Below are 22,629 nucleotides of genomic sequence, written 5' to 3' on the forward strand. Positions count from 1 at the left end.
TTTTAGCACTCCAAGGGTGCTTTAACCTTCTACCATATATTGCAGTACTTTAGCATTGCAGTATATGGCAGCTTTGCTAGTGATTTCTAAGCATCTGCCTTTGTCAGACGCTTAGACCAGGCTGAATGAAAAGCCTGGGAATCTAGTATAGACTCTCAGCTGTCATAGTAACCGATTTCCACCTCCGACGACCTCAAGGGGGCGTGATCGAATCCAAAGGCATTTGTATGGTTAGCACCTGTGATTGGTGCCAGCACCGACCGCTGGTGTTACCGGTGGGTGTTTGCTGCAATATGCAGCAAACACTCACCTAGTACGGAGAGAGCTCCGACCATGAGACCACTCCCAACGGGCTCCTCAATAGCACGGCCGATTTCATTGAAATATATATATAGTATAAAGCCTGAAGGGAGGAGCAGGACTTTCCTAGAACCTGGAGTCCTAGCTTTACACAAGGTAAAATTTAATGAATCGGCTGTGACTGGAGTGACCCTTAAAGCTTCCTCCGATGGATACAGCTTGTATTGTGAATTTAGAGTAAAATTCAAACCATATACCAACCTGTGTGCAGGAATTCCAGGTAGAGAAATGACCTTCCCCTCTACATGATGGAGGTAATTACAGAAATTTGGACAATGTTGCCCTAGAAAATAGTTCAGGTTTGCAGTGAGATATACACGTGTGGTGTAAGGCAGTCAGGGGGCTAATGTCACTAGTCCTAGTCATTTAGAGCAGTGAAGGAGCTAATCGCATAAAGATAAAGACAAAACGAAAATTTTAACGGAAATGTCGCTGTATGTGCTGGATGAAAAAAAGGAATCACAACTTTTTTACACCAAGACCTTGGAGTGCTGTATCCTAGAGAAGTGAATAGGCTTATGGTAATGGCTCTGATGGTGTTGGGCAGTGGAGGGGCTATTGGCCATAGTCCTCGTGGTGTAGGGCAGTGAAGGCACTCGTAGCAGTAGTCCTGGTGGTGTAGGGCAGTGAAGGCACTCGTAGCAGTAGTCCTGGTGGTGTAGGGCAGTGAAGGCACTTGTAGCAGTAGTCCTGGTGGTGTAGGGCAGTGAAGGCACTTGTAGCAGTAGTCCTGGTGGTGTAGGGCAGTGAAGGCACTTGTAGCAGTAGTCCTGGTGGTGTAGGGCAGTGAAGGCACTCGTAGCAGTAGTCCTGGTGGTGTAGGGTAGTGCAGGGGCTAAAGGCAATAGTTTTTGTCCAGCTTGAAGAACACAGGATGTCAAAATGTTGCTGTGTACCTGATGAATAAAAAAAACACATTTCGTTACCTAGCACTGGGGTGCTCCTGCGTTCTCTTTGGACTGATTCATTGGGATACGAGACAATAGTCCTGGTGGTGTAGGGCAGAGAAGGGGCTTGTGGCAATAGTCCTGGTGGTTTAGGGCAGTGGAGGGGCTTGTGGCGATAGTCCTGGTGGTGTAGGACAGTGGAGGGGCTTGTGACAATAGTCCTGGTGGTGTAGGGCAGTGAAGGGGCTGATGACTAATGTAATAAAGTAAAGGAGTAAATGGTATTGGATCTAATGATCTAGGGTAGTAAAGGGCACTCTATAATCCCAATGGGGGTCTAGGGAGGTGAACTGGTTCCTTGGTGTCTAGCTAAGTGCTTAGCCCTCTCCTTAGGAATACGAGGAGTCTGAGAAGAACTAGATACTATCATAGTGGATCTCTAATGGACGTCCTACTACATGGAGATCCATCTGTTCTTCTCAATCCGGTAACAGACGATGATTTTGCTAATTAAGACTGTGAAGACAAATTACCTTGGAAACTGAACACAAGTGGGAGGATGAAATGTGTTGTGCTGGATCTCGCTGGGCACAGAACATCCTTTCTGCTGTATAAGCCAATTCTTTATGTGCGACTTTCCCACTGTGATCCTCTGCATGGACCGGATATTCACCGGATATTCCGGGATACATGGAGGTTGTTCTGCTACAACCTCTCAATCGGCAGCCATGTACTTCTATGGCACTAAATCGGTGACGTGCGCTCAATACTCGGTGTAAGACTCCATAAGATTATGACCATTCATTAATGTAACCTCTACAATAACTTCTTTGGTTCTGTTTTTTTGCAGCATTTATGTATCATCAGTGAACGAGGCAAAGAAAAATATAAGGTGTGAACACCAGACACCTTTTTAATACTCAACATTTGTGACGAACAATAAGCAATAATCTTCAACCTTAACTGGAAAGACCTTGTACTAGAACAGATGGTGGAACACTTTCTATGTAACTTCATGAACCTTTTTGTACTTTTGTATTATGGGTATTAAAGAAGGAAAAATAATGTATTGATATGCATCGTTATTGCAGGAATTGTTACGGTGTGTTGAGGACTAGTGTTTCTAGAACATTGTAGGGTCGGCAGAATATATTACAGGGGGATTGTTTTAGAATAGATATTGGTAACTTTCACTAGGAGATGCATGAAGGGAGTTGGTCTGACCACTCAAAGGCGTTTTACACACTTTGCATGACACTCGTAACGTGTGCTGGCTGGAACGTGTAGCCTGAACACTGAATAACCGTAACTGAACTAACAAGCGGAGATCGGTTCCGGTTGTCAGCATTCGGGCCGGACATTCCAGCCAGCACACACTGTTGCAAGTTGGAAGTACCATACTCTTAAGTGTGTAAAGGGCCTAAGACCGGTTGACCACAATTTTGTTCGGTCCAAGAAAAATGCGCTGTGTGCCGGAAGGTTGTCCCAGACCAAATCTCATATCACTGGACTGAAATCGGCTTGACCGTTCAGTCTGGGAAATCCGGCTGACACACTGAGCATTTTTCTTAAGATTGTTGCCGCACTATTCAGTTGGGTATGAAGTACTACATTAACGTTTTGGGGGGCCAACAAGTGAAAAAAAGCTAATTACTACACTCAGGGCCGATTCTAGCATATTTGCCCCCCCCCCCCACTCCCTGTTAAGTAAATCCTTAAACTTTACTAACAATTAACAACCCCACAGGCAGCTCCCTGACACTGTGTGACTGACTACAGGTTCTGGGAGTCATTAGTGGCATCTAGTACCTTATAGATGACAATCTCTTCCATCAGGAGAACTTTATTCCGGGTTCTCCAATCCATGACGTATCAAAGGTGAATTCACGGCCGGATATCTTCAGCTCCGTGCAGCATCTCCACCCGGCGTCCCTAAAAATACCACAGTCACTTACAGTATAAAGTCTCCTGGAAAACAACACTGTGCTCCTAAATAATATATACCCCTCACAACACAAGTGACCGCACGCTACCCCACATATAAAACATCCCTTCATTATATAGGGATAAAATCTATATACATACAGCCCCCGCAGCTTAGTAATATACTGTACCCGATATACATCCCCCCAGCTTAGTGATATAGTGATATATAATATATACAGCACCCCCCAGTATAAAATGATTCTGGCCCCATATAATATATACTGAATCCCCCCCAGTATAAAATAATTATAGCCCCAAATAATATCTATAGCATCCCCCCCAGTATAAAATAAGTATAGCCCCAAATAATATCTATAGCATCCCCCCAGTATAAAATAATTATAGCCCCAAATAATATATATAGCACCCCCCCCAGTATAAAATAATTATAGCCCCAAATAATATCTATAGCATCCCCCCCAGTATAAAATAATTATAGCCCCAAATAATATATATAGCGTCCCCCCCCCCCAGTATAAAATAATTATAGCCCCAAATAATATATATAGCGCCCCCCCCCCCCCCAGTATAAAATAATTATAGCCCCAAATCCCCAAATAAAATATACAGAACCCCCCCGCCCCTAGTATAAAATAATTCTGGCCCCATATAATATCTATAGCATCCCCCTAGTATTAAACAATCATAGCCCCAAATAATATATAGCATTCCCCCCAGTATAAAATAATTACGGTATAGCCCCAAATAATATAAATATATATTGCATCCCCCCCAGTAATAAAGAAATAATTATAGCCCCAAATAAAATAGCAATCAATGATCCCTCCCCCCCCAGTTTAAAATAATTCTGGCCCCATATGATATATATAGCCCCCCCCCCCCCCGCAGTATTAATTATTAGCCACAATTAATTAAATACATGAAAAATAATAAAAATCATACTCACCTGCAGGCAGCTGCTCCCTCGGCGCGGCTCCGGTGTTCATGCGGCTCTCCTGTGAGCCGCGGCTCCGCACAGTGACACAGGCGCGTGACGTCATGACGCCTGTGTCACTGCTTAGAACGGAGCGACGCAGCTGCCGGAAAGGCGCTGCGTCGCTCCGCATATAAATCGCGCCTGTGTCTTAAAGAGACAGGCGCGATTTATTTAGCTGGTGGGCGATTCGGGCGTTAATGGACGCCCGAATCGCCCACTTTAGAGCGGCGAATTTCGCCGCCCTTTACAGGGACCCGCATTCTGCCGCCTGAAGCGAGATTTTCATCTCGCCTCATGGCAGATGCGGCCCCGACTACACTTACCTCAACTTTCTTCAGTGTTGCATGGTCATCCCATAATAGTCACCAGTCAACATTAAAAGATGTGTGTCTTATAGGTTCATATGAACCTCAAGAATGAAAGTCTATTGACTTCCATCGCGCTTCTTGATTGGAAGGGTGGTCAGACGCACCATGCACCCTCCATCTATAGTAAGCCAATAAGAGTGACAAGGAGGACCAAAGTTCAGCTATTTTCAGTGTTCCCATCAGTCCAACAGCCGATTCATTCAATAAGTGGGAACCCACACCTAACAGGCCTTTGTAACATATCCTATGGAAATGCCATCAATACTTTATATGGGAATATCCCTTTAATAAACAACTGTGCATACAAGGGTAGCATATTAGGGTAGTTGCAACATATATACAAGTATATGCTTAAAGCTGGCAACTGGATGCATCCTACCATATGTTCAAACCTAGAGATGATTCTACGTAACCCTCAATAAAGAAAAGAATATGATCTTTCATAATTTTAACCAAATTATCATATGTGATTCTTACTTTCAAAACAAACAGAACAATGCCCATATTGTGCTGCTCACCTTTACGGAATGTTTCTGTTTTGAAGATGCTTGTTCGAAATACTCCTCAGCAGCAAAGTGGGCAGAGACTAACCGCTTCTTGTCTTTGGTTTAAAGCTGACTCAATTATAAGCTGCCCTGACTTATTTGTGTTCCCTTGTGAAGTAACTTATCAGCAAACCCAATGAGATACCCAGAAGTAAATCCACTTAGCTAAACATAGTGTGTACATACAGGATCCATACAGCTGCTTTCATCATATGAATGATCATTTAATAAGTAGTAGTAACCAGCAGTAAAATTGTTGCATGAAGCATGTGCTGTGTGAGCACGAAGGGCTAACAGCTTCCCTGTTGTGAAGATATTGTCAGAGAACAGAGGCAGGGGAACATGGCACAGTGGCACGGCGAACACGTTTCAGTCATGGCTGAAGAGAACTTGTACCTCACTAATTTATGAAGGAGACTTCTGCATCAACAAAGCTGCACATACACAAGGCTCTCCTGCTAGCTATACAGAGCAGCATCACATGACCTCCCCCTCCCTCCAGAGTGAGCAGGGAATAGAAGCCCCTCCTCTGGCTAAACGTGAAATGGAGTAAAACCCATCAATGAAATATGTGGGACAGATTGTTATCCACTCATTGCGCATGACCTTCCTGTCCTACTTTCTCATGAACAGAAATATGAGTCTGATTTCAGGGACCTGACTTGGGTCAGTGTAAAAATAAAGATGCTACATGGCATGCTGAGTTACAGATTGGTACATGGAAACAACTGGAGATTCTACATCCTATAGGAAATTACATAGGGGCTCATTTACTTACCCGATCCTGTCGCAATCCCCTGGTGCGTTGTCTGACAAGGATTTGGGTCCGGCGCAATTCACTAAGCTCGTGCGCCTGAGTTCCCACATTCATCACTTCTGCGCCGAGGTCTCCGCTGGAGTTCACTTGCTTCTTCCTGGTGCATGTGAGTGCTTGATCTTGTGCCACAATTCCTTTTTTAAATTCCGCGGTTTGTCCGAATCCGTCGGGTTGTCCAGCGGCTTGCCCTCCCGTTTTCTGTTGCGTGCAAGCCAGCGCCGATGCGCCAAAATCTGATCGTGCGCCCCAAAATGCCAGGGCAATTCGGCACAAAACAGAAATTGTCGGGAAACCCGACGAAAATGCGTCCGACTGACCCTTAGTAAATGAGCCCCATAATGTCTAGTCTTCACCCAAAACTGATAGAGCCTGTAGAGGTAAAAACTGCAGAAAGGTTCTCCTTATGGAGACTGGCAATTAAGGCCACCATGTAGGTGTGTGGAGTCTCGACTGCAGACAGGAATCTTTCGACCTGGTTGACTCTCTTCAGTACAGTGTAGAGAACTGGTTTTGCTGAATGAGAGGTTTTTGACAAGGGTTGGGAAGTGGAACAGGTGGAAACATCACTGTCTACAGTTTTGGTTTCAATCCCGCATCAAGTCATAAGGCATCTTGTAGAAAATTCAGAATACAATTAATATACAATGTAGAAATACTATTATTCTTCGTGTACAAACACAGCCGCTTCTCTAAAAAATGTAATCTAAAGCCTGAGAATGTCTCAAGGTGTGACCTATAGATCAATATTGAAGCAGGAAACTAGCGTATGTCATGTTAGTACGCTGGTGGGTCACCTCAGGTCACATGACTTCTTGTAGACATATACTCCCCAGCAGAGGACACATAAGATCTGGGTGATCAGCTGTGAAAGTGAACTATCAGCAGCTCGGCTAATGACCCTCCATAGTAGTCGGCATGGAGAAGACGACGATCAAAGGAAGAATTCTTTGAAGTCTGGATGTATGTCACAGTCTGGGAATGCATGAAATGAGGACCGTTCTCTAACCACAATCTGCATGACCGTAGTGTAGGGAAAAGTCCAAATCACTTGGACCCCGGTAGTACCTCCTTATTACACTGCTGAATCCATTATACAGATTATTAAAGGATATTTTATATTCTATTTACACTAATGGAAATAATGGAAATTGGACGGGGCTGAGATAAGGAAATTTCATTGTGAGCCCAAATCGGGACAGGGACTAATGTGAAGGGGTGTAAGATCACTGTACAGCGCTTAGGGAAAGGTTGGTGCTGTATAAGTAACATATATAGATGGAATATTTAGGCTGAAGGCTTATGATTTGGGAAATGTATATTTTCTCACTTGGGCAGCAAAAAGTTTATTGGAAAAATTCATTTTTGATTTGGTTCTTGTTGGGACCAGTTTGGAAGGGGATAGTGAGCCCAGTAGTGGGTTATAATATAGGCACTTTGGGGGAAGTAGCCCGGAACCCAAGACTTCTAGGGGGCCAATGGCCACCCAAACCAACTCCGCAAATTGTATACTGAGAAGGACCTTCACCCATAAATTCCTCGAACATCTGTTCCTGCTCCCAATACACATGTACACAAAGAGCATTTTCAGGACTTTTGAAGGTCCTCCAAAGGTTCTGAAACTGTAAATTGAAAGCAGCAGAAGGGACACATCCTCCATTCCCCAAGAAGCTGATTCTAGTACCAGATGTAGGAAGTGATTGCTGACTTGTAGGGGCCATAATATTCCTACAGCCCAGGGCCTGTGGCAGTCTTATCTGCCCCTGAGTGAGCCCTAGCACACAACACACTAAACTGACCCTGCCTAATTGACAGCTGCCCTAAATGATAGTCCCCAACTGGATGTAATGTTCAAAAGATTGGGAAAAAGGAGTACTACAAGAGTCAGCATGATAAGGTCAGCACCAGGAGAGCATATCAAGAACAGAATGACTGGACAAGAGACTACCCAGGTCTATAGCAATAGTCGGAGTCTGAAGTCCAAAAGAATAGTCAAAGGTCCATTTAGAGATACAGCGGACTTTATCTATTCAGTAACTGGCTAGCTAAAGTACAGGCGGTCCCCTACTTAAGAAACACCCGACTTACACACAACCCCTAGTTACAAATGGACCTCTGGTAATTTACTGTGCTTTAGTCCTTTGATGAATTTGTGTTCTGGAATAAAGGAACCGGGAGTAGCTGTTTCACATTCCTTGTCTACACTTGATCCCTGGCTGCCGCTAACATCAATGGCCTCACCTCTACCATCTACCCGGGGATCCTTTATACACACATCCAGCTCTTAGGTCAGGGACGTTGCTTATGGTTAGGAATATATTAAGTACAGTAATGTAATAAAATAAACAATGGTTCTGTTACAGATTTGCTTTGGGACCCAAGAGTTCTAGATTGTCCCTGGACCTCATAAACCCAGATATTCACAAACATCATTTTGTTAGTATCTACATAAGAGAATAAGTTTTCTCTGCTGAACCCCATTCACTATGTATGTGGTGATGACGACTTCATTAGGATCAGAACCTGACACTGACATCTTATTATGTGATATGATTACAGCACATGACTCATGGGGGACGTGCCGCCCCGGTCCTCTGCCCACTTAATAGAAGAGCAGATTTACTTATCGTTTCCATTTGCTGTAATATGATTTTTCGATGCGTCTCATCATTCTGTAGGCTGGAGGCTTGTAATGTGATTACAATGTGATGCAAGGAGGCTGCATCGGTATAACATAAGCATCATGGAGGGGCTGCAAATGTTTCTCATCTACAAAGCGGTGTTGGAAAAATCATAATGAAAACTGCATGTGTAGATAAGTATGTGGATTATCTGACGTTTTTTAAAAAGCTTACTGCTTCTATTTAGTTACACAGGAGGTCATATAACCCACCACTCCCACCCAAACTTTACCAGGGTAATTACTAAATGATTGACCCTATTGGGGTCTTCTAGTTACCTTGATAATAATACTTTATTGATAGTGGCCCACCCCTTTAAGGTCTTAGTACATTTGCTTTCTGGCCCATGAATGAGGTTCCGTGTTAATGGATGAATAACAAAATGATAAATCCTTTTGTGAGACAACATAAAGTCACAGGAGTTGTCACTTTTCATTGTTGTAATACCAGAGTTTGTATGTCCTCTCCATGTTTGTGTGGGTTTCTTCCGGGTCCTCTGGTTTCCTCCCACACTCCAAAACATACTGGTAGGTTGATTAGATTGTGAGCCCCATTGGGGACAGGGACTGATTTGGCAAACTCTGTGCAGCGCTGCGGAATCTGTGTGCGCTGTATAAATAAAGGAATTATTATTATTATTATTATTATTATTATTATTATTATTATTATCAGGGGGCGAAAGAAGAGCTCATTAAAGTATCCATGGAATTAGGGAGACACAAGCTTTGTATTATCCTCATTGGCTGATGTCTCTGGATATTTCGTGTACTATGGGCGGGTAAATAATTCCTTTCACTTGGAAAGTTACCTCAGGTTATGAAGCCAAGATGGCCGCCGCAGGCCTCTATGAGCAGCCATTGCCTTTCCTTGGAACCTCTTAGACTTTATCTTGTATCTCAGTTACACGATGCAGCGTTACACCCTATGACTCACAATCTGCTTCCATGATCGCTACATTTGCACAGCAACATCTGGAGTTTTCCCCAAAATAGAAAGTGATTGAAATTGGGGTTTGTCGTTTCAGGTTTATCCCACAAAAACAAATTTCCAGTCGCCGTGGTAACAGATCCAAACACACAGAATTTTCCTGATTCTGATTTGGCAGCCTGGTGACAATGCAGGACGGCGGAAATATGGCGTCACATCTTACCCAACTTTATTTGTCAGTTTTCCTACCTGATTTCACTTCCAGTCATCACATAACATCACACAATGAGGTTTTCCTATGTTGTATCTCTGGCATTGTCTAAACCCTGACAATATAATATACACTCCCATAAGCATCACTGAGAACAATTTTTAAAATTCGAAACGCATCAGCGATCAGCGATGCTATTTTAATATATATGAACAAATCTTTGCTTACATAGCGCCATCATATTCCGTAGCGCTGTACAGGTCGTGGGCTACATATACAAATAAAACAAGACAATACAGAATGGGATGAATCAATAGCAATGAGGGCCCTGATCGCCAGAGCTTACAATCTATGAGGATAAAAGGGGGACACATAAGGGGGCTTGTTATATGGTCCAACGATTCTTTATGGGGATAAAATAATTAAATAATGTAAAATGAACCAGTCACCAGAGGCTATTGATATATTTTATAATACCTTAATAAAGATTTATAAAAAATTTTAAGACGCCATACTGAGAATAGAATTTTTAAAAATGAGAGGACTATAATATGAGTATTTTGGGGCCCGAAGCTCGTAGGGGGCCATGGCTAAGCAGAGCACTCACCAAATTTTGATGTTGTCCTAAAAAATCCTATACTCATCCTTTACTCAATATTGCTAATCATAACTTGCATATGTAGGCACAGAACAGTCCTTCTACTATTATCCTGTATATATGGGACCAACACAGTACTAATGTATACTGTATATCTAAGCACAGCACAGTACTACTACTCCTATCCTGTATACTGTGTATTTTTGTACAGCAAAGTGCTATTAATATTATCTGGAATACTTAATTTATGAGCACATCCCGCACTACTACTCCTATACTGTAGAATTGGGCAAAGTTTAGTACTTCTCCTCCTTTCCTCTATTTTTGGACTAAGCACAGTACCACTACTCCTATCCTGTATATATTCATACAACATAGTACTACTTCTCCTGTCCTGTACATATTCATACAACACAGTACTACTTCTCCTGTCCTGTATATATTCATACAACATAGTACTACTTCTCCTGTCCTGTACATATTCATACAACATAGTACTACTTCTCCTGTCCTGTACATATTCATACAACACAGTACTACTTCTCCTGTCCTGTACATATGGGCACAGCACAGTACTGTTACTCTTATCATACATATATGATCACAGCACCGTACTATTACTCCCATGTTATATATATGAGCACAGCACTACTATTCCTATTCTGTACAGATGAGCACTGCATAGTACTACTAATCTTCCCTTGTATATATGGCCACATGACAGCACTACTGTTCCTATGCTTTACATATGGGCACTGAACAATGCAACTACTCCTATCCTCTATAAATGGGCAAAGTACAGTACTTTACTCCTATTTTGTATGTAAGGGCACATTACTACTACATATATCCTGTACATATGGGCAGAGTACTACTACACCTATCCTGTACATATGGGGACAGTACTACCACACCTATCCTGTACATATGGGCACAGTACTACTACACCTATCCTGTATATATGGGCACTGCAAATGTACTCTAGCATATGTGACACAGCTAATCAACCCCTGACAAGCCATTACCTACAGCGCCACCACAGGGGATATGGAACATTACACAAGCCTTATCAGTATGGGTCTCTTAGCTGTTAGTATAACAGAACATGTTGCTCTCCATCCAGGCTCAGCTTCCTCATCCAGCTGCCATGAATGTGTTTAGCACTCTGTGTGGGAAGCTTGAAGAATATCTATATTTAACCTTACAGTTTGTATTTGCGATATAACATGATTAGAAGAACTGATTACAATGAATTTCATTAGAATTTCCTTGTATGAGTTTCTTCAGAATGATTGTAGGAGTACAGCCAAGCACGTCTTATAATCATAGGCGAGAGCGTCCCCAGATTCATTGTGTATGGTCATTTACCACTGGGTCATCCAAAATATTGGGACTTTACAAAGATTGTGTAATTCTAGACTTATTGCCAGATATTACAACACTTGAAAGTCATCCAAGAATTAATACATTTCCATGAAGAATAATAAGAGGACATCACCACACGGAGCTTAAAATGGATAGGTCACGAATAGATAACTGATGGGATCACTTCAATGTGAACATGTGTCTGTAGTGTGCCAGGAAAGAAACACCAATTTCCGAAACTGATCCGTCTGCTTCATGTCACACCTCCACCGATCACCTTTTGTTCACATATCCAATGGATAGGACACTAATAGTTTTTGACTGGGTTGAGTATCAAATTACAAAATTCAGTGAATAAATACAGCTCTGAAACCAACGCACACCATAATTACAGCATCAGCACCAAGATCAGTACATGAATACAGCACAAGAAACAAGCTCTGTATCTAAAAGTGATTACATTTACCTTTACCAACTTTATCATCGACATTTGGCTAACTAAAAATCAAATTGATAACATATCTACCAAGCACACACCATACACACAGCATCAGCACCAAGATTAGTACATAAATACAGCACAAGAAACAAGCTCTGTATCTAAAATGATTTCATTTACCTTTTGATTTTTGGCAAAAAAAAATTAAAATTGCTAACATATCTACTTATCAACTACTGTTGTAGATCTATTTCCACTTATTTATAGACAAATGCAGCCCCTTTAACACCCCATAAATAATTTAGTGTTCTCTGCATTGATCCAGCAGTTGGAATACAGCACCAGAACCAAGTTCAGTAAATAAATACAGTTACAAAACTAAGCGCACACCATAAGTACAATAACGGAACCATAATCTGTGCTTAAATACGGCAACAGAAAACAGCTTCATACATAAATACAGAACCCGAACCAAAATGAATACATACATGCAGCACCTGAACCAAGCTAAGTAAATGAATATAGCTCCAAAACAAAGCGCACACCATAAATACAACATCAGAATCAAGAGCAGTAGATAAATACAGCACCAGAATAAACCTAGGTACTTAAATACAGCACCAAAATAAAGTTCTGCACAAATTAAACAATTGGATTAGGCGAACTGATATTGGGGCCAGAAAACTCTAGGGGACAGATGGTCAATCTTGCACTAACCCTGCTCCACTTCCCAAATCCTTTCCACCCCTGGATGGGCTGGAATGTAATGAGACCCAATTTTGGACAATCAGTGGCTCCTTTGACCATACGACATCACTTGTGATGTAAGATGAAGCAATGCTCCACGGTCTTGTGTCACGCCCCTATTTATAGGCCAGAACCATGGGATGTGGTTCCCTCTTTAATCACATGGAGCAGGGTAAGTACTCTTCTATTTGGAACTGTGACCCCAAACCCAGGGAATCCTTGGAAAACCACTTTAAAGGGAACCTACCACCACAAATCTACCTATAAAGGTAGAACGGGTGGTAGGTGGATGTATTGGAGGCGAGGAAAGCCCTTTTTAGAGCTAATCCTCACTTCCCCGCTAACTTTTACAAAACTTTATTACCCTAATATGTAAATTTTGATAAGCAGCTACTGGGGCGTGGAGTAGCTGGACAGTAGCTCCGGCCCCGGAGCTGTGGCCGCACAACCTCGGAGTCTGCGCAGAACACCAGCTTCTCGGACGTAGCTGCGCGCCGAAGATCTCAGGGTAGGAGGAGTAAAGAGGCTACTGGGCGTGGAGTCGCTACGATGTGTAGCCTCATGTCCGGCTGCTCCACGTCCCATTGCCGCTCTAGAAAATTTACATATTAGGGTATTAAAGATTTGAAAAAGATAGCGGAGACGTGAGGATTAGCCCTACAAAGAGCTATCCTCACGTCCCATACATCCACCTACCACCCGTTACCTGTATAGGTAGAATCATGGTGGTAGGTGCCCTTTAAGAAATAATTAGTAGTGAATGAATACTAACATTAACAAACACATTCATGTCAGTAGAGGTGGAAGGTCTTCCATGCACTGAATACCATATACAGGCGGTCCCCTACTTAAGAACACTCGACTTACATATGACCCCTAGTTACAAACGGACCTCTGGATATTGGTAATTTATTGTACTTTAGCCTTAGGCTCCAATAATCAGCTATAACAGTTATCACAGGTGTCTGTAATGAAGCTTTATGCTTAATCTTGATTCTTATGACAACCCAACATTTTTAAAATCCAATTGTCACAGAGACCAAAATAGTTCTGGCTGGGATTACAATGATAAAATATACAGTTCTGACTTACATACAAATTCAACTTAAGAACAAACCTACAGACCCTATCTTGTATGTAACCCGGGGACTGCCTGTATACGGTTTAGGGTTATAATTAGAGATGAGCGAACATGCTCGTCCGAGCTTGATGCTCGTTCGAGCATTAAGGTACTCGAGGCGGCTCGTTGCTCGGACGAGTATTTCCCCTGCTCGAGATCGAGCATTTAATTAAAAAAACACAGTGAAGAACAATGAAGAATAGAATAAAAACAGTGACCACAGTGAACACAGGATCATTTAAGTGAAAAACACAGTAAAGAACACAGTGAAGAATAGATTACAGATGTTCGGCACATCTGCTTACTTGTCGGAAGATACGCGCGGAACCGTGCGAACAAAATAGTATGTGAAGAACAATATATATGTGTGAAGAACACATTGCACAACAGCACAGAGACACCGGGGAGCAGCACAGAGACACCGGGGAGCAGCACGAAGACATGGGGCAGCGGCAGCACGGAGACATCAGGCAGCGGCACGGAGCAGCACGGAGACATCGGGGCACGGAGACATCGGGGCACGGAGACAGCGGGGCACGGAGACAGCGGGGCACAGAGACAGCGGGGCACGGAGACAGCGGGGCACAGAGACAGCGGGGCACGGAGACATCGGGGCACGGAGACAGCGGGGCACGGAGAGAGCGGGGCACGGAGAGAGCGGGGCACGGAGACAGCTGGGCACGGAGAGAGCGGGGCACGGAGAGAGCGGGGCACGGAGAGAGCGGGGCACGGAGAGAGCGGGGCACGGAGAGAGCTGGGCACGGAAACAGCTGGGCACGGAGACAGCGGGGCACGGAAACAGCTGGGCACGGAGACAGCGGGGCACAGAGACAGCGGGGCACGGAGAGAGCGGGGCACGGAGAGAGCGGGGCACGGAGAGAGCGGGGCACGGAGAGAGCTGGGCACGGAAACAGCTGGGCACGGAGACAGCGGGGCACGGAAACAGCTGGGCACGGAGACAGCGGGGCACAGAGACAGCGGGGCACGGAGAGAGCGGGGCACGGAGAGAGCGGGGCACGGAGAGAGCGGGGCACGGAGAGAGCTGGGCACGGAAACAGCTGGGCACGGAGACAGCGGGGCACGGAAACAGCTGGGCACGGAGACAGCGGGGCACAGAGACAGCGGGGCACGGAGAGAGCGGGGCACGGAGAGAGCGGGGCACGGAGAGAGCGGGGCACGGAAACAGCTGGGCACGGAAACAGCTGGGCACGGAGACAGCGGGGCACAGAGACAGCGGGGCACGGAGACAGTGGGGCACGGAGACAGCGGGGCACGGAGACAGCGGGGCATGGAGACAGCGGGGCACGGAGACAGCGTATCTCCCGACAAGTAAGCAGATGTGCCGAACATCTGCAATCTATTCTTCACTGTGTTTTTCACTTAAATGATCCTGTGTTCACTGTTTTTATTCTATTCTTCACTGTTCTTCACATCTGCTAACTTGTCGGGAGATAATATACGCGCGGAACAGTGAAGAATAGATTGCAGATGTTTGCATACATCTGCTAACTTATCAGAAGACATTCTTTTTAAATTAATTAACACATTTTATTCCCGAACCATGGTCCCTTTGAAAAATGCTCGAGTCTCCCATTGACTTCAATGGGGCTCGTTACTCGAAACGAGCACTCGAACATCTGGAAATGTTCGGCTCGAGTAACGAGCACCCGAGCATTTTAGTGCTCGCTCATCTCTAGTTATAATCTACAAAACTCTCACTATAATATTTCCTGGGGGTTTGATAATGTAAAAGCAATGAAAAAAAAAATGTATATTAAAAATAACTAGACTTTTTACTTATAATCTCTCAGTGGAAAATTAGTCAGTGAGCGCGCTATATTAGGAGAGGTAAATAGCATGTAAGGCGGATGGGTCTAATATTACCATCACATTGATTAGAAGTGGTGACTTCATGCCACATGTATTCTATGTGATTGGCTGCTAATTTACTCCTCCGTGAAGTCTGTAATGTTATTTAAGACCTAATTACACAGACACTTAATAAGAAAAACGGAGAGTCTTAGGACTAATAAAACACATATCATAAGAATATCTAATAAACTGCAAAAGTTTAAACCATAATTTATCATTATGACAGATGATTTTGTGCGGGTTGGGAGCACTTGTATGTACATCAAGTATGGCGCAGGGTCTGTTTAAAAGCAACGCATTAAGTTGGTTGCATGATAGAAGAGGAAGTGAGGGTCCTGATTACCCCACCCACACACAGTGATTGACAGTGAGAGTCCTGATTACCCCTCCCACACACAGTGACTGACAGTGAGAGTCCTAATTACCCCACCCACACAGTGATTGGCAGTGAGAGTCCTGATTACCCCACCCACTCAGTGATTGGCAATGAGAGTCCTGATTACCCCACCCACACACAGTGATTTACAGTGAGGGTCCTGATTACCCCACCCACACACAGTGATTTACAGTGAGGGTCCTGATTACCCCACCCACACACAGTGATTTACAGTGAGGATCCTGATTACCCCACCCACACACAGTGATTGACAGTGAGAGTCCTGATTACTCCACCCACACACAGTGATTGACAGTGAGAGTCCTGATTACCCCTCCCACACACAGTGATTGACAGTAAGAGTCCTGATTACCCCACCCACACAGTGATTGACAGTAAGAGTCCTGATTACCCCACCCACACACAGTGATTGACAGTAAGAGTCCTGATTACCCCACCCACACACAGTGATTGACAGTAAGAGTCCTGATTACCCCACCCACACACAGTGATTGACAGTGAGAGTCCTGATTACTCTGCCCACACATAGTGATTGACAGTGAGAGTCCTGATTATTCCACCCACACATAGTGATTGACTGTGAGAGTCCTGATTACCCCACCCACACACAGTGATTGACAGTGAGAGTCCTGATTACCCCACCCACACACAGTGATTGACAGCAAGAGTCCTGATTACCCCACCTACACACAGTGATTGACAGTAAGAGTCCTGATTACCCCACCCACACACAGTGATTGACAGTGAGAGTCCTGATTACCCCTCCCAAACACAGTGATTGACAGTGAGAGTCCTTTAGTTCCCTGATGGAGGTGCAGTCAAGCCAAGAGTGCAGTCTAGATAAAAGTAACAGCTTTTGATCAAACTAGACATCTTTGGAGCAGTTGGATCACAAAAGTGTAGCCCAACCCCACCGATCATGAGAATGGAACCCTTAGAAAACCAGAGAAAACCTTTCTCACGAATTGGTGGAGTGCCAGGTCCGACATGTGTCCCATTCAATGATTGGAATTTGTGGGGCGCAGAGTTTGTGCATCTTATGCACTCACATTCGCTGTCTACCTGAGTGTTGTGTTGTGTCCAATTTCCAGCACTCCCATTGATTTGAATGGAGCTTGAGGATACTTGCTCAAACTGCATCTCTATCTATAAGTGTGAAGAGGGATCGCTGGGGATCTATTCCAATGATCGGGGTTGGTCCTAACAGTTGGAACCCCATCTGATTTGATTTTGTATAAAACTTGGTACAACCCCTTTAAGGAGTTTTCCATGACCCAGAAATTGATAACTTAGTGTTAAGATAGATCATGACTGTAAGTATTATTCTGACACCTGCACCTAAATGCTCACTAAGCACAGCTCCACACGTTGTATAGTGGCTGTGGACTGTATTGCAGTTCAGTGCCATTCACTTGAATGAAACTGTGCGTCAGTCAGCGAATGTGATCGAAGGCCGTGGCATCAAGGGTTGTCTAAAGAAAGGGCATCAATAATCTAACCCCGCAAAAACTACTTATGCCCATATGCACTTTACTGGTTGATGAGAATTTCCTTCCTATGACCCCCTTCCTAAGCTGTAACAGAGAGACATAAGTTCTATCACTAATTCGCTATGTGTCATTTAAAGGTCTAGACAATTTTAATAAATCTGTTCCATTAGACATGCCTCTGCATATATATGTACCTGTGTCTTTGCCTCCGTTGAGAGCTTCAGCCTTTCCCTGTTCTCCCCATGCTGCCCTCTGCATATATACACAACTTCCTGTTTCTCATTCCTTCAGTCCGTCCTAATGGCGTCTCCCACTGTGCCTCTTTCTCTCACACTCCATCTTCACTAACAGACACAGGAAGAGGGGAGGAGGAGGGAGCAGGGTGAGTCATAATCACCCACTTTAACCCTTTCTATTCATAAGAGCTCAGACATGTAAACAAAGATCCATGGAGACTTTGCAAACAGCACTAAAGTAAGTAGCAGGTCTGCTGAATTACTTGATAACCATTCAGGAATTATTATTAAGGCAGTAAAGGCATATGGGCAACTTATATAAAAGAGAGGCCAATCCCTTTAATGTTTTTCTAGTTTTTACAGATATGTTTTGTCTACCAGCTGCAGCCTATGATTGGCAGATGAACCAGTGTGTAAAGAGGAACCAGGAAGTAGAGAACAAAGAACTGCCGGGATCGGTGAAATGACGATTTCTTCTTTCATTTTCTATCCCTTTCTAAAATTTTATATGAAAAATACTTACCCGTGGAATGACCTCTTTAAAGGGATATTGCATAATAAAAAGGCAATTGGAATTTCCAATATTTAGAAAATTATATATTTTCACACGTAGTCTTTCATTAAGACTTATAAAATGTTGAAGAATACAATGTCTCCTGTGTTAGAGATTGGACCATAGTGCGAGGATATGGATCATGTGGTTTGTTACAGCTGCAGATTTGTATATGGGAGCCAGTAAATGTGCAGGCCTTTCCACTTAGATGTGTAGAGTCGGACAATAGTTGAAGGACCACTCCCTTCATCTTCACAATTACCAAGGGAAACTCAACAACCAACAATAATAGTTGAACAGGAACTCACTTTAATGTGTGTTCTGGCCTGTTGTGAAAAGTCCCAGCCCACTACTTTCTGGATCCAATGCAAAATTAATCCAATAAAAGGGAGCATCTGGCTTCTATCAAGAACTATTGAAAAAACTTGAGCGCGCTGGATGTAGAGGGAATGTCACGGTCCATGGAGACTTCATTCTGCAATGCGACTGTCTCCAGAAATTAGGAGGCAAGAGAAAACTACTGTAAAATAAATCCAGGGAAGATACTGTATGAGAGTTAGGGGATAAGAGTGTTACATATCCTCTTGGAGATATATAATTAGACTATATTCCATAGGGGTCGCCCCACCTACATCAATGAAGATCAGGGCAAGGGATCTCCAACTATAACCTAGTTAGTCGTCCTTGTCCCTGGTCACCATAACTTTGTAACTTTTTAATGGATGACACTGTAGGCCCCCAGTGACCATATTGGCTACTTTGGAGTCTTTGTGACTAGATCGGCTACTTTTTGGGCACTGTTACTATACTGGCTATTGTGTCAGCACCATTATTAAACTGTGGGGTCCATGTCTCCCCGGAATTTGCCCAGACTGCTCTATACTGGCCATTTAAGGTCCCACTACTGATCTTCATGGGGGTTTTGACCAGCTTGGTTTCAGACGTGGGCCGGTTCACCCCTTCTTGGGCAACCTGGTGGTTCTGGGCTCACCATATTGATACTGAACTTAGTTTGGACACTCGATCGACATAGCGCACAGTAGACCAGAACTCCTGGACTCAAGTGATCCAGCTGCCTCAGCCTCCCATGTAGCTGGGATTACAGGCACACGTCACCGTGCCCGGTATGCCTACTTTTGAGGCACTCTTACTATATTGTCAGGGCCATTTGCAGCCCTGGGGATCCACTTTCAAGACTTTCCCAAACTTTGCCACTTTTACTCCAACTTGCCAAACTTTTACTTCAAACAATACAACTTTTGAAACCTGAAAAGGGGAGAAAAAAAAGTCCACTGCATTTCCGTCCGCACTGTCCAAGCCTGTGACACATTAATGAATTCCCCCCAAGATGTCACAGGAAACGGATATTGCAGTGATGTCACTTACAAAATTGCTATCTTACTATCCGAACCTTATGTTTGAGAGGATATTGGCCTCTTAGTTGTTGGAGCCTTCCAGCAGAATGTATTTCTAGTATCCTGGTAGTAGGTCAATGGGCTTCCGATAAACCTTACTAACGAGTATTTTCAGCAATAGGGAGTGGAAGCAACAATAGAATGAATGGACAACAGGGATTCACGTAAGGCTGCACTCCGCACTTCACACAGCTGGCGGCTTGGCTAATGAACACAACCTATCTATGGAAACTGTGAAGAGATAACTCAACAGATTTCTCCTTATTCATAAAAGTTCAGCCTGCAACTCATAAAATGTTCCATTGAGTGAGCTGGAATGCAGACGTCAGCAGAGCCATGATCTCCTGGCACCTGTATTGTGAACGTTTCATAGAGGAGAACTTCTTTTTTTCCACTGTCTCGTCAGCACAATGTGCGCATTGAAAACAACTGTACAGTTCCTGAATCTCCCTGCACATAATACCTGGGGAAGGCAAACAATGGAGGCACTTCTTAGGGAGCATCAGAACCTCCAGCCATGCAGTTTTGTTGTCTGTTCACTTTGTGCTGTGAAGACCTTTATTCAACATTGAGACCTTATAGAATTACAGGCTATAAAAATATAATTAGGTTACAGTACTCTGTTCTCCAACAATCACTCTGAAATATGTATATCCATAAAGATAACTTTTCTAAGAAGGCGGCAGAGATACAGAAGTTTCACTCTATGTTAGATACTTCTACTGGTTGCACACAATGAGAAGAGGGAACATCTTTTCAAATCTCCTGCAGTTTCCTCCCTATAGACTATGTAGGAGAATAATGTAGCCATTGCAGCTGCATGTTTCTCCATAGCCTTCATTTGACTACATACAGATCTGCTGTTACCTTCGTCATTATAATTTTAATGGTCTCCTGAAAGGAGTGTAGATTGTGTCTAGATCGTGTCTAATAAACAAAGACATAATACTGTTAATAAATATGCTCTTTGGTAACAGACACAAAGGTAAAAAAGGAAAGTATAGACATGCACAGTGAGCCCTAAAACTGGACCCACCCAGCTGTCACTATCTACTTGCCTATTGTACCCTAGACGGTAGGTGACAAGTGGTAGATGCTCATTCCTGCGGCGAACACACAGAAACAAGAACAGTACAAACAAACACAGAAGAATGCAGTACAGAATAAAGACACAAAGGGATGCTCAGAAGATAAGGCAAAGTCAGAAGATGAAAAGATAAAGAAGTCCTGAAACTGGTAGCAAGCTCCAAGGAAGACTTATTGCAAGCCGTAGGAATTTGGCAGACAATCCTCTTACGAGATATAAAAGTCTTGACACCGATAGTGATTGGGCCGGTTCCCTGACATCCAAAAAAAAAGATAGCAGAGGAGGATGTCATGGTTGTCCCTGCGATCTATGCCTCGGATCGGAGGCACACCTGTGCCCCTCTCTGTGGCGGCGCCCCCGGCCCTCACTAACCTATGCACGCTTCTGCTCCCGTCCTGGCTAGGCTACGCGCAAGTTCCCTCTTGAAGATTTAAAGGGCAAGCGCACCGCTAATTGTAGCAGGCCACTTCCGGGTTCCTATTTAAACTGGTGGCTCCCATCACTCCCCGCCGGATCTTTGAGCTATACGCCGTTGAGAAAGCTTCCTAGCATTATTCCCATCCTTGTTCCTATTTCCCTTCCTGCTCCGCTTGATCTCCTGTTGCTGATCCCGGACCTGACCTCTGCATCGCTGCCATCTGTCCTGATTGCCTGCTTGTGCCCGACCCCACCCGCTGTTTCTGTAGTTCGACCTTGGCTGGCACCGCGGGCTAGTCGCACCTGTGGAGCAACCTGGTGGTACCACAGCAAGACCACCCCGCTTTCCGGCGGGCTCTGGTGAAGACAGGGTGCCACTTAGATTCCGGTCCCAGATGTCGGCTTATACCATTTCCCACGGTGGTCCAGGGGGTCTACTGACCCTGAACCCTGACAGAGGAATGTAAGTGGAGGAGACATCTGTCCATCACAGCTAGCTTAACTATCTGCAGCCCAGGACAAATTGAACAGGAGACAGACAGGTGGGGTGGAAATCAATTAAGACAATCCGGAGTATAATAAGGCAGTGTTCAGACTAGTGGGGGACAGAAGGCAAACTAAGTATAAAATCAGAGTCAGCAGTGTATCTTCTGCCATACTTTACGGACAGATGATGTTACTGCTGCAATGCCTTTGGATAATACACTACAATACTAACACTAAATACTACTGCCATAATAGGACTAATACTGGTGGTCCTTCCTTACCTTACAACACAAATGTATCATATAAGGAATCATACAGGACAAACAAACTCCTCTGCAAAAAGAGTATGAAATTAGATATCTTTCCAAAATCACTCATCCACTATGATTGTAACACCAGTTGTGGGAAGGTCGCAATCCTATATATTATCATTCCCTGTGCCAGTTGCTTCTGTATAGACTTTTCAGGGTTCAGTACAGAGTAGAGGGAGGCTTTGGATGGGTGATAGGTGTATTCTCCTTGAAGATAACTCCATGTGAGTGTCTTGTAAGCCGTTCAATTTTGTCATTTATTTGGTAGAATTGATTACCTTTTAAGGAAATTGAATAAACTATTATAGAGAAAACATTCAAAGCAACACAAAGCCCTTTGTCTTCACTTGGCAAAGATTCCCTGGCGTCTGCTGGTTCTA

General features: G+C 43.9%; 1 protein-coding gene across 5 annotated transcripts in view; it reads left to right on the forward strand.

Annotated features, from left to right (window-relative positions):
* The window catches only part of PRTFDC1 (phosphoribosyl transferase domain containing 1), a 124,814-nt gene that overhangs the window by 20,186 nt on the left and 81,999 nt on the right, over positions 1–22,629 (forward strand). For 4 of the 5 annotated variants that reach the window (XM_072154144.1, XM_072154143.1, XM_072154140.1 and 1 more), the window contains exon 10: positions 2,098–2,320. In XM_072154144.1, coding sequence (XP_072010245.1) covers positions 2,098–2,145 — 48 coding nt within the window. In that variant the 3' untranslated portion in view covers positions 2,146–2,320. Of the gene's footprint in view, positions 1–2,097; positions 2,321–22,629 lie in introns of those variants that run through there. The other variant, XM_072154141.1, reaches the window with a different exon arrangement.

Source organism: Engystomops pustulosus, chromosome 5 (assembly GCF_040894005.1).
Source record: "Engystomops pustulosus chromosome 5, aEngPut4.maternal, whole genome shotgun sequence".
NCBI lineage: Eukaryota > Metazoa > Chordata > Amphibia > Anura > Leptodactylidae > Engystomops > Engystomops pustulosus.